The 16,144-nt window shown below is 60.6% G+C and overlaps 1 protein-coding gene across 1 annotated transcript; it reads right to left on the bottom strand.

The window, feature by feature from the left end:
- Positions 1-1,743: 1,743 nt before the first annotated feature.
- Positions 1,744-16,144, bottom strand: BGN (biglycan). Its single transcript, XM_019664352.1, has 8 exons — positions 16,010-16,144; positions 6,685-6,936; positions 6,231-6,343; positions 5,489-5,702; positions 4,895-5,005; positions 4,637-4,730; positions 4,412-4,550; positions 1,744-2,964 (listed from the first exon to the last, which is right to left on the bottom strand). The coding sequence occupies exons 2-8, from the start codon at positions 6,932-6,934 to the stop codon at positions 2,767-2,769; spliced, it is 1,119 nt and encodes a 372-aa protein (XP_019519897.1). The 5' UTR covers positions 6,935-6,936; positions 16,010-16,144; the 3' UTR covers positions 1,744-2,766.

The following is a 16,144-nucleotide window of genomic DNA, read 5'->3' as shown; positions in this document are numbered from 1 at the left end:
CCAATCAGTCTCAACTTTTGTATTCATAGTCCCCTTCTCCTTCTCCTCCTTCTTCTTTCTATTATTATTAATCATCTAGTAGCTTGCACCACACTTGACAGCAGAGTGAAGGTAAGTAATTCGTCTTTGACCAACTGCTCTGGGTGTGGAGCTCTCCCTTCTAACCATGACCCCTAAGCCCTTCCGGGGTGTGCCCTGTTCACCTCCCTGGACTCCTGCCTTGGGGCCCAAGCAGTCCCCTGGGTGCCTCACAGCCTCTGGTCTGGGCAGAGTGCAGGTTCTGCCTTCAGGGCACTGTCTCCTACTGTGAGGGGTTACCCACCAATCCCACAGGACACCTTCCTTGGGGCCAGCCATGGGGGTCTCCTCTTCGCCTGCCAGCATTATTATATTTGTCCCACTAGCTTGTCATGCCACCTGTGTCCCTAATGAGAGGGAGACAGAGAGGAGAGAAATGGCAAAAAGGCTGGAAGGGAGGCAGGGAGAAAAGGTAGGGACCCACGGTGGTGGCGGTGGGGGCTACGTTGGACCTGCACAACTGGTCAGGTGCTCCAGACCCGCCCACAGAGAAACGGCCTGAAGGCTCCATGTTTCCATCTCTGCCAGGTCCGGGTACTGACTGCCCCTCCTCCCGGCCAGCAAGGGGACTTGACCCAGGCCCTGACTCCTGGCCCCTGGCCAGTGCCCTTGCCCTGAGCCTGCCCAGCTCAGCAGAGATTGCCGGGCTGTGGAGCACATGGCCCAGAATAGTGCTATGATGCCGACAAGTGACATTCTATCACTGGGCCACCTCAGTGAGTGGCGCCTCCCATCCCCAAAAGGAGAAACTCGGGAACGCCAGGTGCCCTGTGCCAGGCCAGGCGGAAGGGCATACGGCTGTGTGCAGGGAGCCAGTGTGCTGCGCCTTCAGCCTTTTTCTTTCCTGCTCTATTTTCGTGGGTGGCCTGTGGCTACCCAGGGGCGTTCCGGCTCCTACCACCTGAGGCAGAGGGCCTTCGTGTGGGGCGAAGGAAGAGCGGCCAGGCTCCAGCCTGCCGCCACCTCAGCCTCCTTGGCATGCCATCCGAGGGGTCATTGCCATGGGGACTGTTCCCCCTTGCTGCCCTTCCTAGGCCAGACCTGTGTCCCCAGTGAGCAGGCTGTCCAGTGCACAGCTCTGGATCCTCTCTCGGAAGCTGGTGCCAGTACTCTGCAACCCGGGCTTGGCCCTGCTGGCCCACAGTGTGCCCGACCGGGTGGAGGCTGTGCAGGGGAACCCAGGCCAGCACAGGCAGACACACACAGCAGGCAGCCCTGCCTGGGAGTGCGCCCCCTGGTGCTGACACAGGAATCTATCAAGAGGGGCATTGAGGGCCTCCTAGGATCTCCCAGCTCCCCTGGGAGGGGGTCTAGCTTGGCGCTCTGCAGCCTGCAGGTGCTCAGCAAACACTCCACTCTGGAAGGGCAGATGCTACCTCAGTGGTCCTGCTTCAGGAGCCGAGTCTAAGCACAACTGAGGCATCAGAAGTGCCTACAAGGGAGGGGAAGGGGCCAGGCCAGGGCCTTCTTGGGCCTCCTTGTCCAGCCCCAGACTTGGGGATGCTGAGGACCCTCGCCTGAGGGAGGGAAAGCAACAAAGAGGAAGCCTCAGACTTGGAGGGGGCACAGAGAGGCAGAGCCTGAGAGCTGGCCAGAGGCAGCCCCTCATGGCTCCCCTTTCTGCTCGGTCACCAGTGCCACCCCAAGAGTAGCGACACATAGAGCCATATTGCACAGTGTTTCTTTAATTGAAAGACAACAACCGACCTCAGAAGCAGCCCCTCCTCAAGCTGGGCGTGATTGCTCAAAACCCCACACCAAGGGCCGGAAGAGAGGGGAGGGGAGACCTAGCCATCATGGGGGAAGGGGGACAATGAAAAGCGTGCTTGGGACTCCAGTAGGATGCTGGGCCCCTCCGGGGGGAGGCCAGACTCCCAGGGTCTGACTGAGCCCAGTGCATCCTCTCTTGACTGAAGCACGTGCGGGGTGCAGCACCTCCACTGCCGCCAGGAACATCCAGGCTTGGGGGCAAGGCCTGGGCAGGGTAGGTGGGGGGCAGCTGTCCCCCACTCCCAGCTTGCCTGGGCAGGGGCTGGGCAGAGGTCTAACATGACAGACCAAACCCAGTCCAAGGATGTGAGACAGGAGAGGGAGGAAGAGAGAGAGAAAGAGAGAAGGAGAAGACTGGTCCAGAGGTCAGTAGAGCAAGGAGGCTCGGATGGACAGGCCATAAACTTGCATAAAGGTGGGGGCTATGGGGGCCAAGAGTAACAGACCGGGTCAAGGAGGGTTGGAAATTCATAAGGAGGAGGAATGTGTATGAGGCAGGTGTGGTGGGTTCACTGGGGTCTACTGTCTCCATCTCTGCTCATCCACTCCTACCCCACAGACCCAGGGACCAGTTTCCTTGGATTGGAGCCTCAGACAATTTGGTAACAGGGCAAAATGGAAGAAAACTTGGTGGGGCACCTCTGAGTGGCTATGGGCTGGGGCGGAGGGGGGGGAGGACAGAGGCAGCTCTGAAGCCAAGGGAACATGTGATAGGGTCCGGGCCTTGTGCCCCATCTGCACACTTGGGAGCCAGGGTGAGGGTGTCGGGGGCAGCGAGTGAAGGTTGGGGATCAGGGGTCGGGCTGGGTTGGGTGCAACTGGACACTGGCCTTACTCCCTTGCTCTGCCTCCCCTTTCAGGACATCCGTTGTGCTCCCCAGAGACCCCACCCAGACCACCGCAAGGCTGCTGCTGCCTCTACTTTTTGTAGTTGCCAAATTGGATGGCCAGGCGATCGGTGACGCAGCGGAAGGTGGCTGGCTGCACCTCCCAGTAGGGCACCGGGTTGTTGAAGAGGCTGATGCCGTTGTAGTAGGCCCGCTTGACCCCAAAGCCCACAGGGCAGAAGTCGTTGACGCCCACCTTGGTGATGTTGTTGGTATGCAGGTAGACCACCTGGGGCAGAGGGATGTAGCCTAGGCTCAGTGCCAGTGCCCAGGAACCCTAACCACCTCCCCCGAGTCTGGCCAGGCCACCATGCGGGCATCATTTCATTGCATTGCACTCCCACAGCCCTTTGAGGGCTTGGATGTGGTTCTCCCACCGTAGGAAGGAGCAAAATGAGGCTTAAGTATGGTGGTCAGGTGGGTGTGTGACCAGGGGCTGGGATGAGGGGCTCAGGTGGTGTGGGTGGTGGGTGTTGGGTCTTGGGTGGGAGGTGAGGGGCACATGGGGGGCAAGGGATGAGGTGGGGGTGTCCATGCAGGAAAGATGACACCTTGGGCTCACAGAGCGCCCCTGGCCTTCCACCTGGGTTCTCTGGGTTCTCTGGGCTCCTGGCCTGCACCCAGGGGAGCAGCTTATCCCTCCAGTTACCAGGGGGCGTGAGAGGAGAAAGGGCCTGCAGATTGACCTCCTTTTCCTCCTAGTTCTCAGGGCTACTTGCCCTCTACCAGCCTCCTCCAACTCCCTGAAGCTCCTCTGTAGGAGAGGGGCAGAGGGCACAGGAGGCTGGGTGAATAAGGAGCCCAATGATGGTAGGACGTGCTTGGTCTGCAGCAGCGCCCTCTGGAGGTGGAGAGGAACCGGCCGCTAGAGGGCACACTCAGTCCGGCACTGCAGGTGCTGCTGCTGCTGCTGCTGCTACTGCTGCTGCTGCTGCGGTTGCTGCAGCAAGGCTGCCCCTGACCCAAGGTTCAGCTGGACTTGGCTCTGGCTGGACAGCCCCGGGAAATGGCGGGTCTCCCAGCACGAGTGAATGGGGCTTAGGAAGAGACTGAGGGCCAGAGCAAGGCTGGGCAAGGCCAAGTTCATCCGTGTGACTGGAAACCAAGCCAGGGATGAGGCCCCTGAGAACCCCAGGCAAAGCCCTGCAATGCCCCCTATCAGCCCGCTTCCTGTCCTGGGCTGTCCCAGTCTTGGCACATATCTGCACCCCCATGCCCTCACTGTTCCCTGACTTCCCAGGTCCTACCATACCTTTCTGGTGTCTCACCCACTCGGGAGACCTTCAGCTCCACTATCTACCAGGCCACCTCCTGCTCATCCATCACAGACTCTTTCCACCTGTGCCCCACCCTCCTTGCTGTCCTGCTCTCCTCCTCCTCTCCCTCAGCACAGACCTTTGGCACTGAGGGAGGGGGTCTCTGTGACTGCTCCTTTCCAGATGAGGAGGCGGAGGTGGAGAAAGCAGGAGTAAGTGGCCAGACCATGCAGCTGGCCACGTGCACAGCGAGGTCCCGTTCCACTCAGTACCTAGGCCCCGCACATGTTGGGCCCATTGCCAGGAGGGGCAGGGAGCTGAGGAACTGCCCTGGGGACATGGGCTGCTCCATTCCCCGAGTCTTAGAGAATGTGGCACTGGGGGTTGGCCCGCCCCCCTCCCCCGGACTCCAGCTCTCACCTGGAGGAGCTTGAGATCCGGAAGGCCAGTGGGCACCCTGGACAGCTTGTTATTGTCCAAGTGAAGCTCCCTCAGGGTGGGCAGAAAACTCAGGCTCCCATTCTCAATCATGCGGATCTGGTTGTGGCCCAGGCCCAGCCTGTGAAGGGGTAGATGAGATGTATTGAGAGGCCAGAGGAGAAAGGGACTGTGGCGTGGGGCAGCCCCCATGGTCCCGCAGCCCACCTGTACAGCTTGGAATAGCGGAGCAGATCCTCCAGCTCGATAGCCTGGATTTTGTTGTGGTCTAGGTGGAGTTCGTTCAGGGTCTCGGGGAGGTCTGCCGGGGTAAAAAGGGTGCTCTGAGATGAATGCACACATGTGCGCACTGGTGCTGTGTGTAGGGGGAGGGCTACCGAAGCCCGCCCGAGGAGACTGGGTAGCTCTAGGAGGATCCAGGCCCCCAGCTCTGCCCAGCATGGGAAGGACGTGCTGCCTCCCTACCTTTGGGGATGCCGGTGAGCTTGGCCTCGGAGATGCGCAGGTAGTTGAGCTTCAGGCCATCGAAGGCTCCAGGTTCAAAGCCACTGTTCTCCAGAGGATTCCCGCCCATCTCTAGGAGAGAGGCCCCCTCAGCCTTGGAGCCAGAGTGGAGCAACCGCCCACACTCCCTGGAGCCTGTCGGTTTCCTAGCTTGGGCTGGCCTGATGGGCCTTGCTAATTACCCACTCCCCTATCACCCCCCTGAAAGCAGTTCCACTAATTTACCGGAAAAGTTGCACATTCCTAGCGGTTCAAGATCACTAGCTCCCAAGGACATTGACCCTGGCATTGGCCTCAGGGTCCAGCAGGAGCAGGAGGAAAGAGAGGGCCCCTGGCGGGCCTCAGCGGGCTGGCTGGTGACACTGGCCCTCCCCCTTCCCTCTCTCTACAGTCCCCTGGTTTCTCTTCACCTTGCTTTGGTGGCTCTGGGGCATGCCCCTAGACAAGCCTCCAGAATGTTCCATGAGACCCATTCTGGCTGGAAGAGGCCCCTCTCCCTGACCCTTCCTGCCAGCCGCCGGGGTGAGGACTGTCCCGGGCCAGGGCCACACTCACCAATGCAGTTCATGTTGCGAAGCCCATTGAACACGCCCTTGGGCACCTTGCGGATTCGGTTGTCATGGATGCGAAGCTCCACCAGGGAACTGGGCAGGTTGGGAGGGATCTCCACCAGGTGGTTCTTGGAGATGTAGAGCTTCTGCAGCTTCCTCAGGGGACTGAAGGCCTTCTCATGAATCTTGGAGATCTTGTTGTTCACCAGGACGAGGGCCTGAGGCAGGGTGGGCGTCGGGGATGAAGGGACCAACTCCCCAGCCCACCCCGACCTCTCCTCTCCCTGCCTCCCCTGCCATTATTGGAACTTCACAGATGTCTGAGTCCCAGCCTCAAGGAGATCCACCTGTGCTCACTGGCGGAGTGCAGAGCAGGGAGTCAGCACTTAGGCCCGCAATGCCACTACTTCTCTGAGCCTCAGTTTCCCCACTTGCACCCTGGCTACAATAAAATCTGTTCTTCCCTTGTTCCTGGGAGGAACCAATAAAATGAAAGTTTTGAGCTGAGAAGGGAATTGGGCTAAACGATCCTGTCTTGCACTTGCGGTTACTACCACCCACCCAGGTGACGCTGACCCCAGGCGCTCCCACCATGCCCGCCTCCAGACTTCTCTCAGGACTCCATGGGTCCTCCCTCGGTCCCCTCTTGTACTCCACAGGTATATGCACACCCCCATCTGGACCCAACCCTGCAGCTGCAGGCCGCCCGCCTCGCAGCCCCTCAAAAGTACCCCGAGCAGGCTTACATAGAGGTGCTGGAGGCCTTTGAAGTCATCCTTGCGGAGCTCGGTGATGTCGTTGTTCTGCAGATCCAGCAGTGTGGTGTCAGGTGAGATCTCCTTGGGCACAGTCTTCAGACCTGCGGGCCAGTGTCGCCATCACCAGTATGAGCCCCGGCCATGGCCCCAGAGTGGCTCAGAGCACGGGGGCACGCACACACACAGACATGCAAGTAGGGACTCCGCCACAAATAGGCAGAGAAGCTCCAGAGCCTCTTCTCACTCCCCATTCACTAGTGACCAGACAACCGGACACCATCCCACACTGAAATTGGCATCCCCACTCTTGTTTGGGGTCACCCATCTCTGCTCCCATCCTTCCACACCCATACCACAGAACAGACATGTGTCCCCTTGACAGGGGCACTCAGGCTGGGCCTGTGCCACCACACATCCCTCCCGACCCAGCCCCGGGACTGACCCAGGTCAGAGCACTGAACAACCCGCAGGTGGCAGTGACAGCCGAAAGGACACATGGCGCTGAAGGTGGGCGTGAGGGAGTCCAGGTCTGGGACGCCTGAGGTCGTGTCGGCACCTGAAGCCTCCTCGTCGTTCAGCATGGGCAGCCCATCATCCAGGGTGAAGTCCCAGAAGCCCTTCTGTTCAAAGGGCAGGGCCTGGCTCAGGGCCAGCAGGGACGTGAGGAGCCAGAGGGGCCACATGGTGGGCATGCCTAGGAGGCCAGGGTGAGGAGGGGTCGTCAGGAAGGCCTAGACTATACCCACACCCATCCTCTGGGCCCTTTCTTGGCCACCCTCCCAGTACCAGGGCCTGGGGTTCTGCATGTGTTGGCACCATGTCCCCCATCCATTACTTGGGATAGTCAGACACTGGGCCTGAGCAGCAGAGGGAGGGGCCATGTGTAGCATCTGGAAGGATGAAGGTACCTCCTTCTGCTCCCCTGGGCTCCCAGGCAGGACTTGGCTTCAGTGGGCAATGCAGTGTCTTCCCAGTTAGAGAGTCTGCAGAACCCCACCTCCCCCCACACCATTGAGTCAGCTGGCAGCTACCCGGGGTATCAGTGAGGCAAGTAGAGGAGGAGGAGGAGAGAAAAGCCCAACCATTTGCCCACCCCCACGCTTTGAAGATACCACTGTGGCCCAGGCCAATCCCACAGGCTCAAGGCAATGTGTGTGCAGTAGAGGTTGAGTTAGGGGATTATGAGTTGCTTTCCTGCCTGAGCCCCCCACCTTGCAATGTACCCACATTTTTCTAAAAAAGTCAAGAGGCCAACACACCAGGACACACTGGGCCAAGACCTGGGATAGCTGTGGAGGCAAGATGGAAAAAGAGAGGGGCGTCCTCCATGGCCATGAGCAAAAATGCCAAAGAGGAGTGGGCACAGCCCCCACCCACTTCCCCACTGCTGCCTGGGGTCTTGGCTTCTTACCCTGGCCCACAAGCCTTTTCCCTGGTTTAGCCTGCAGAGCCCTGGGGCCCCCCACATCTGCCCCCACCCTTCCCTTCCTTCTGCCCACGGTCCAGGTCCCTGGAGAGGCCCCCCAGGGGAGCAGGCGGCTGCCAGAATGGCAGGCAGGGTTAGGCTTGTCTGGAGGCCCCCCAGGCCGGGCAGTGGGGTGGGGGCGGGGGGAAGTTTCCCTGCCCGTGCCTGCCCTTGGCACCCACATCTACCTGCCTCCTTCCTCCTCCAGCAGAGGCCATCCCCCAGCCAGAGCCTCCTCTTCCGGAAGGCTCTGTAAAGGAAAAAGCCGGAGCCCCTGCCTCTTTCAACGCCCCCTATAAGGATTTCCTGAGAAAGTCTCAGCATCATTTTCCCTATCTGTTAAACAGGAATAAGAGTGCCCACCCTGCTTGCCTCCCAGGCTGGGGGGTTGGCTGGGGCTTCCCTGGGTGCATCTGGGGGCAGGGAGCCCAGCCGACTGATTACCAGGGCCCCGTGCAGACCTGAATTGGCCCCACCCCAGAAAGGCCCTCACTTGGGGCCCATCTTTGCCAGGGCAGGGGTTATTTGGGGCATCAGTGGGGCTGGGTGAGCCTGACTACTAGCTGCAGAGGTGAAGGGAGGCCCTGGGGATGGAGGGCTCTGCCCACCGTAGACCAGCACCTTCGGAGCAGGTTGGCCCTGCCTGCTGCTTTCCTGGGCAGGCCCGGTCAGTGTGGGGCTGGGCTGGCTACTGGGGTCTAGGGCTACCTCCAGGCCTGAGCACACTGCTCTGCCTCTCAGATTCCCACCCATCCCTGTCTTTCTCTCTTGTCCGGCTCTCCTCCTGATACCCGCCCCCAGCAGGTCATATGGCCTGCCCCCCCTGCTGGGGCTCCTACCGTCCCTGAGGACAGAGTGGCAGGAGGAAATGGAGGAGCCTTTCTGGCAGCCAGAGCAGGCGGGCCGGAGGGCCCAGGACATGGTTGAGTAGACTAAGCTGCAGAGCTAGCCCCAGAATACCCCCATCAGGTCCTGCCAGCCCTCCCGAGTGCATGGCCCCCAGGGACAGGTTCAGAGAAGCTGCCTGCCTACCCCAGGTCACACAGCAAAGTGAGGGTCCCCCATGCAGCGGGAGCACCCAGCCTCCCTGGCTCCTTTGATCACACCCCATGTTCCACCAGCCCCAGGCTGGCCAAGCAGGACCCAGGGGACCCCCAGAAGGCCTTGGCACAGAGTAGGGAGAAGGCCCTGGGCTTGCCTACCTGGACAATGTGTCCCTCCTTCTTTCCCTGAGTTTTCAACTCCCAGGGCAGAGCAGGGCGGGCCTATGGCTCTCGTGCTTCTTGCCCAACCTTGAGGGGCCCTTGCCCAGGTGCTACTGGATTCCCAGGGTTGGGAGGGGGCTGATCAGTGGAAGAGAACAGGAAGGGGAGGATGAAGGCAGGAGAGCAAGATGGAATGGCAGAGAAGGCGGAGACTGCTCCCCCCTTGTCTGGCACCCCTGCCAAAGCTGCTACCTCACAGAGGGGATGAGTCAGGGCTCGAATGCCCAGCAGCGGGACCCTGGGAAGGCTCAGGATCTGCAGTCCACCTGGACAGGTGGGGGTGGGGTACAGTGGTCTAGCCAGGCCCAGGGGAGACTGTGCGGGGAGGCAGGCGCAGACAGGCCCTGTCCAGCCTGCTGGGGCTGGAAAGGGCTGGGGGGTCTCCATAGGGAACCTCTGCCCTGCTGCCTGGCCCTCCACTGGGGGAGAGGATGGAGAGGTGCTAGGAAGGCCTAACAAGTGGTCTCAGGGGACCTGCCCTGGGGGGACGGGGGCTCTAGAGGAGCTGGACCAGCTCAAAGCAGCAGTGCCTAATGTCGCTGCATCTGGAGGCCAGCTTGGCTGCAGCTCAGGCTCACTCTGAAGGGAAGGGAAGCTGAGGGCTTGGAGGCCCAACACCAGGGCCCCGTGACAGAGGCAGAGGACAAGGTTTGGCTGGTTCTCCCCAGTTCCTGGCTGGGCCCAGGCAGTGGGCAGGCTGTCGGGGTGGGGGCCAGGCGGGCTTCCCGGCACAGCCCTCATTTCCCCTCGAGGAACTGGCACAAGACTCAGCCAGAAGTATGTAGAAGGGAGGGGGCCCGCCGGACACAGAGCCTGCAGGAGGCAGCAAAAGAGCCCCACAGAGCCCAAAGGAGCCAGGAAGGAGCCTCAAGGGGATGCCAAGGAGGAAGGCTTCCCAGCATCTAGCATAATTAGTATTTCCATTTTATGGAAGAGAAAACTGAGCCCTAGAGAGAGGAACAGACTTTCCCCAAGTCACTCGGCCTGAGACTGGGAGTCCAGCTCAGGCAACTCCAGACCCTGAGTTTTCAGGCCTCGGTGACACCCCTCAGCATAGCGTGGGGGGAATGGGGATCTCTGGGTGGCTGGCTCAGCATGGGCAGTGCAGAGAGCCTGGGGAAGGGATTCGAGGCTGGTTGTGGTCAGGGTGGGGGGCTGTAAGGCTGTGGACAGGCCCAGCTGCCGCACTTTAAGCTTGGCCCCACCTTTCCAGCCCCTCAAACTGCCCCCTCCCCCACTTCACATGCACACGTGCACAGAGGAGGCAGGAGGGCCACAGCCCAGGAAGTGGAAGGCCCCCGTGGACAGATACTGTTAGACCCACAGCAAGTCCCCCCGACTCCACCTCCCCATACTACCCAAGGCCTCTGAGCCTCAGTTTTCCTTTCTTGGCCTCCCCGGTAATGTCCCCAAGGACTTCAGGGAGGGCCTGGAGCCCCGTCAAAGTGTGCTCTGAGCCCGCTGGACCCCACCTCCTCAGAGCAAAGGAAAAACGTTGTAATGGCAGTGAGGCCTCAGGCCTGGCGCCCACAGGTGTGAACGAGGGAAGAGGCTGGGTTTCCTGGAGCCTACGCCTCCTATCCAATAGGGCCCTCCTTGTCTGGCCCTCTGAAAGTCAGCGTAGTCCTCTGAGCAGGAGTGCTCCAGGTCACAGCCAAACAAGATGCATTGGCAGCCTCTGAGAACATGGATGGGTCGTGCCAGGCATTCAGGCCAGGCCAAGGGCGGCGGGAGCAGGACTTGAGGTCTGGCATGCCCTGGGAGCTCGTCGGCAGATGTGTGGCCCACAGCTGCCAAGTCGTAGACGCCGGGCCCTGTCCCATGGCCTCAGCTCGAGGTGTCTAGCCCCACTGAGCCACCCGACCTGAACTCTGCCATGCATGCCACCTTCCACTCAGCCCTGCCAGGTCCCTGGGACTGCACAGGTCGGGAGCGGTGAGAGGGAGACAGGAGATTCAGGGTGCCCTTCCTCCCCCCACCCCACTGTGTTCACCAAAGCTCTGGGCCCAGCTTCAACCAGAAAGCCAGGGGCAAGGGTGCTGCCCAGGCTGATACCCTGTTGCACCTTATTGCCTTCCCAGGCCCCAGCCCACTGGTCCCTCGCCAGCTCTAATCTGCACTCGGGTATCAACCAGAGAGAGAGGGGACGTGTGCCATGCATGGGTCTGCTGAAGCTCACATGTGTGTGTGCATGTGGGGGTAACTGCTTGAGAGGCTGGTGGCTGGAGTGGGGAGGGGCTGCACCCTGAGCTCCACCCTGTCTGCGTCTGCACCCCAGCCACCCCGAAACCACCATCATTTCCTCAGCATGCCCTTCAGCCTACAAGGGGAGCAGATTCCCAAGTGCGGCTTGCCAGGATAGCTCCTCCCTGCTGTGGCCCTGGCGCTGCTGGGGTGACTGGACAGAGCTGGGTCTTCAGGGGCAGACTGGACCTGGACATGGATGTGGGAGGCTGCAGGGAGCCACCCCATCGGCTGCAAAGGGCCGGCACCGGGAAGGTGGTGAGGCACCTGGTGCTGGCCAAGCCAGACCTCCCTCCCCACAACATTGAGGACAGCATCCATGCCTGCCCCCACCCTGTCAGGAAACCTCTGGAAAGCAGGAGGGTCAAACTGCCGGCCTTTTGCCATGCCAAGAATCAGGCAGCAGGTGACCCAGGTCAGATGGGGGTCCTAAGTTTCCTGGTCCTTCTACAGCTGAGCTGTGTGCCCTTCCTTTTCCTCCCACTCACTATAGAAGTCCCGAGCTCCTCCTCACCTGGTTCCAGAACATTTGAAGAAGGAGGTTGCCATCACCTCCTGGAGTGGGGCAGGGGAATCAAGCGATTTCCCAACGACCATAAGAACAAAGTGCCATTTTTTACCACTTGATGAAGGGGTAAACTGAGGCTCAAAGTTTGCCGAAAACTCTTGCCGAAGGCCACACAATGAGGAAATGGTAGAGCTGGGGGGTCTACTGTCTGTCTGTCTGTCTATCTGTCTACTTGCCCATGTGTCTGGCTCCATCCTCTGCCAACGATCACAGGCTCTGTTGCAGGCTCCAAAGCCACAAGGTCCCACGCTCCCTGGGCTTTGCAGGGGCCAGCCCAGCCCCGGGGTCCCTGGAGAAGACTCTGGCAGCTCTCTCACCCCGGCTGGGAAGTGAAGTTGTTGGAAAGCAGGGCTTTGCTTGTGGTCCTGTGTCCCTTTGCCCCTTTGCTTGCATTATGAATCCTTTGGAAATATGGCACCTCTTTCTGGCTGCCACTATCCATAGCTCCCCACTGCCCGAGGGGCCCACCCCCTTTGTTGATGGGTCTGGTAGCAGTATTTTGGCCCCAGCACATCCACCCGGCCAGCTCTGCCTCTGCAAGGAAGTTGCCTGGAAAAGCTGCGGGCTGTGATGGGAGCTGAGCAGCACCCGAAAGAGCTGAGGCTGGTGGGCTCTGCACAAGAAGGCACCCTCCACACTCACCCCAGGAGCTACCCTGACCCAAAGCAAAGAGGGTGGAGGAAGAAGCTAAAGCGGGTGGGGCTGGGGTGGCTCCCAAGAGCCTGGAGTCCCAATAGGGGCAGAGGGAGGGGGAGCACTGGGAGTGGCAGTGGCTTCCTGGGGTACCCTCCTGTGAGCTGTGTGATGCAGATTGAGCACAGGCTCCCTCTGAAGACAAGCAGATCCAGGCCCTGCCAGCTCTGCCCCTCCCCTCCCTCCTGTCCTCTTCTACTCACACACTGGGCCACCCACGGAACCCTTGCTGTAAATCTCATCTTAGAGGTAACCAATGGGGAGCGAGCAGAGGGGGATGTGCTGGGGGGATGGGGAGGATGTCCGCTCAGTCCTGCCCCAGGCCTGAGGTCCGCTGAGGGTAATTGGCTAGCCCCGTGGCCAGGCCCTTCTCCTGTCTTCCAGGCCAGCTTCCCCGATCTCCCTGGAGCTGTGATCCATCTCTCCACTTTCCAAATGGGAAGTTCTGTGTGAGTAGAAGAGGACAGGAGGGAGGGGAGGGGCAGAGCTGGCAGGGCCTGGATCTGCTTGTCTTCAGAGGGAGCCTGTGCTCAATCTGCATCACACAGCTCACAGGAGGGCACCCCAGAAAGCCACTGCCACTCCCAGTGCCACGATTTGAGGCAAGCCCTTGGGCTGGTGTGTCCCTCCCACCAGTCAGCAGACAGGTGTGGGGTGGGGCAGCTCCGGGCAGGGACCAAGCCTCCTACTCTGGGGTACCCAATCAGGAGGAGAAAGGAAGTCTGGTGGGTCTGGGAAGGCCTATGTAACAATCAGGGGTGTTGGCAGATGAGCAAGGATGGTGAGGGGCCCCAGACATCCACCCGCAGGGCAGAACAAGCGCCCCGTGGCCAGGCAGGTGGGGCTTCAGAGGCCGGGTGTTGATGGGAGGAAAGGGAAGACCCCTTGGAAGGGTCAGCGTGGAGACCCTCACATATGGGCTCATTACAACTTCCTCCTCTGGAGACTTGCTGGTGGTTCTGGATGGGACACTCTATGGTCTTGTTTGAGTGACTGCAGAATGTTGCTGAAGAAAGGAAACTTTCCTGTCTTACAAACACCCCCCTTTCCTCCTATCCTGCTCTGTTCACCCTCCTCCAAGTGGCCAGGGCTGCTGGTGGGACTGGGGAGAAATTCAGGCTGATTCTCCGAAGTCACCCTACACAATGGTCAGAGGGTCAGCACCCCTACTTTCTGGGCCCCTAAAATGGGTCGACACAGAACTGCCACCAAACCCTTGGTGAAGGAGCTGGACCTCAGGCTCCCCATCTACACAACAGGGACCCCAGTCCTGCTCCAGGGCAGGCAGAGCAAAAAGGCAGCGGGATGGTTAATGCCCACTGGAACCTGGGTCCTTGGGGCTTGAAGGTAGGCCAGCGGGTGGGTGGGCCAAGGCAGCCTCTCAATAGCTGGCTCACTACGGGAGCTCTCTCTGCTCCCTGGCCTCAGCGGTGTGGAGGCAGCCCTGTGCCTCCCTTTCAGAGGCACCCGCACAGCTCTGCTCTCACAGGCTCCTCCACACTGGCCCACGGTAGCCAGACATGGGCAGGCTCCACCTGAAGATGTCTGCGCCAGCGCCAGCTCTCCCACAGTGCGGATGGCACAGGCAGCGGCACGTCACTAGGAGGCGCTCGCCTGCACATGTGTACACTCATTCCAAATGAGACCGCACACCTGGATACGGATCCCCAGGAACCTCCCTTCCTGGCACTGAGGGAGGCCTGAGCATCTCCAGCTTGTCTCAATCCCAATCAGGCCACACAGGGCAGAAAGCTTGCAGGCTAGGGAGGGTTGAGGGCATGGAGGCAGGAGCCCCCTGAGGACAGACTGGACTGGCCGCATCTGCAACCTGAGCAGCCTTTCCGAAGACTGTTTGAGAACAATCTCCCTGGGCTAAGTGAGGTCTGCCCCACCTGACGCCACCTACCACCCTGTCCTGGAGGATCCTGGGTCTCCTGCTCCACTCAGCAGCCCTCGCTAACCTGTGCCCAGCCCCCAAACCCACCCATGGTGCAGCCAGGGGGGTGCTCCCATCCCTTAACTTTCCAGAACCCTCAGGGACACACCCAGAAAGCTCCATTCCGCCTTGCTCCTCTCCTGAGTCCCTTGACAGGCCCCCTCCACATACCAGCCATTTTGGGAGCTTGCAGGCCAAGGGCCAGTGGCCCCGCCACCTCCCCCTCTGACCGTCACACAGTGCCGTTGACCACAGGCTGTCATCATCAACACTCAAGTGACTTTGAGGGTTCCTTGGGTGGTATGGCGTCAATAGCCAGAGTTTGTCAGTCAGAAGCTCTGGGTCCTGACCCCAGTTCCTGCCCACTCTGTACAATGGATGGGTGGGGTTTGAACCAGCAGGAGTCACTCTTCCCCTCCCGAAGGGCCCTGGAGGCAACTTTGCAGCTACGCTTTCCTTCAGACCTAGGGTTCTCTCTCCATTTCAAAGGTGCTCCATGCACCAGTGGCTGGGCTGCCTTTGAGGAACATGGCATCTAGTCAGGGAGCTCTTGAAGCTCACCTATCCCTAAAGGCGTTCCTCCTGGGACCATGGTGTCCCAGCTTGTAAGTGGACCTGTGGCCTCACATTTACTCAGGGTCCCCAGAAACCCTACAGGGCCCCACGCCAGGCCAGCCCAGGGTGATATGGCACAGTTGCCAGAGTTTCTCTCTGCTCCCGCTCCCCAATTCTGAGTCCCAATCCAACGGGGTTCTGGACAGCCCGGGTTGAGCCACCCAGGCAGACCCACCTAGGGCCCTGGAAGCCAGGGCTCTGTGGGCCCACACCTCGCCTAGGAGGAGGTAGAGGCAAGGCATTAGCCTGTGGGTAAGTGAGGAATATCTGGGCAGGGTGCCTGGCGTGTGCCTAGAAAACCAAGTCCTGAGCCCTCGCAAAGGACTGGACTGGGGCAGTGGGGACTGCTCCCTGGCCTGGGCTCTGGGGGAGTGCCCAGAGGTCCTCCTGACCTGGGCCAGGCGAAAAACCTCCTGAGTGAGGAGGTGCCCAAGCAGAATGCAGAGAGGCCAGTGGGAGTGCAGGGCGCACCTGGGGCCTTGCAGAGAAGAGAGAGGGCCATTGGCAGAGCTGGGGTGCCAGCCACCCAGCCATGCCTTGGTGATGCTCTGGGGCGGCAGCCAAGGGGAAGAACCCCAAGGGGGAGGCAGAGAGGGTAGACATGGAGCTGAGCTGAGCGAGGTCAGCGGGGAGAGAGAAGCGGGGCAGAGAAGGCGCCTGGAAGAGGGAGGGGAATAGAGGCAGAAACAGGACAAGAACCAAGGGGACCACAGGGTGGCGACTAAGGGGCATGAACCAGGAGCCTGCACTGCAGCAGTGCCATGAGAATCCGCAGGCAGCCTGGGGGCAGAAGAGGGAGGCAAGGGGGCAGTGGGGACTGGAATAGGGGCAAGGAGGGGTGGCATGGCAGCAGCAAGGTCAGGGTCAGGGACGTCTTGAGAACAGTGAGGGGGCAACGAAGTCAGGGATGCGATATCGAGGGCAGCTCAAGGCCAGCACGGGGACAGCAGGGACAGCAAGTGGTTGGTGTGGGGGCCCTACCTGGGGAGGGGAAGCGCTGGGTGCAGGCTGGCTAGTTGGCAGGCTTGGGTGTCGGGCAGTCCGTGAGTCTGTCTGTCGGCCGTCCAGAGCAGCTGCTCACTCCTGGGCAGTTCGTGGAGAGAGGGAGACAGAGGC

This window comes from Hipposideros armiger, unplaced genomic scaffold, assembly GCF_001890085.2.
Source record: "Hipposideros armiger isolate ML-2016 unplaced genomic scaffold, ASM189008v1 scaffold_419, whole genome shotgun sequence".
Lineage (NCBI taxonomy): Eukaryota > Metazoa > Chordata > Mammalia > Chiroptera > Hipposideridae > Hipposideros > Hipposideros armiger.
This window is presented reverse-complemented; position numbering and strand designations above follow the sequence as displayed.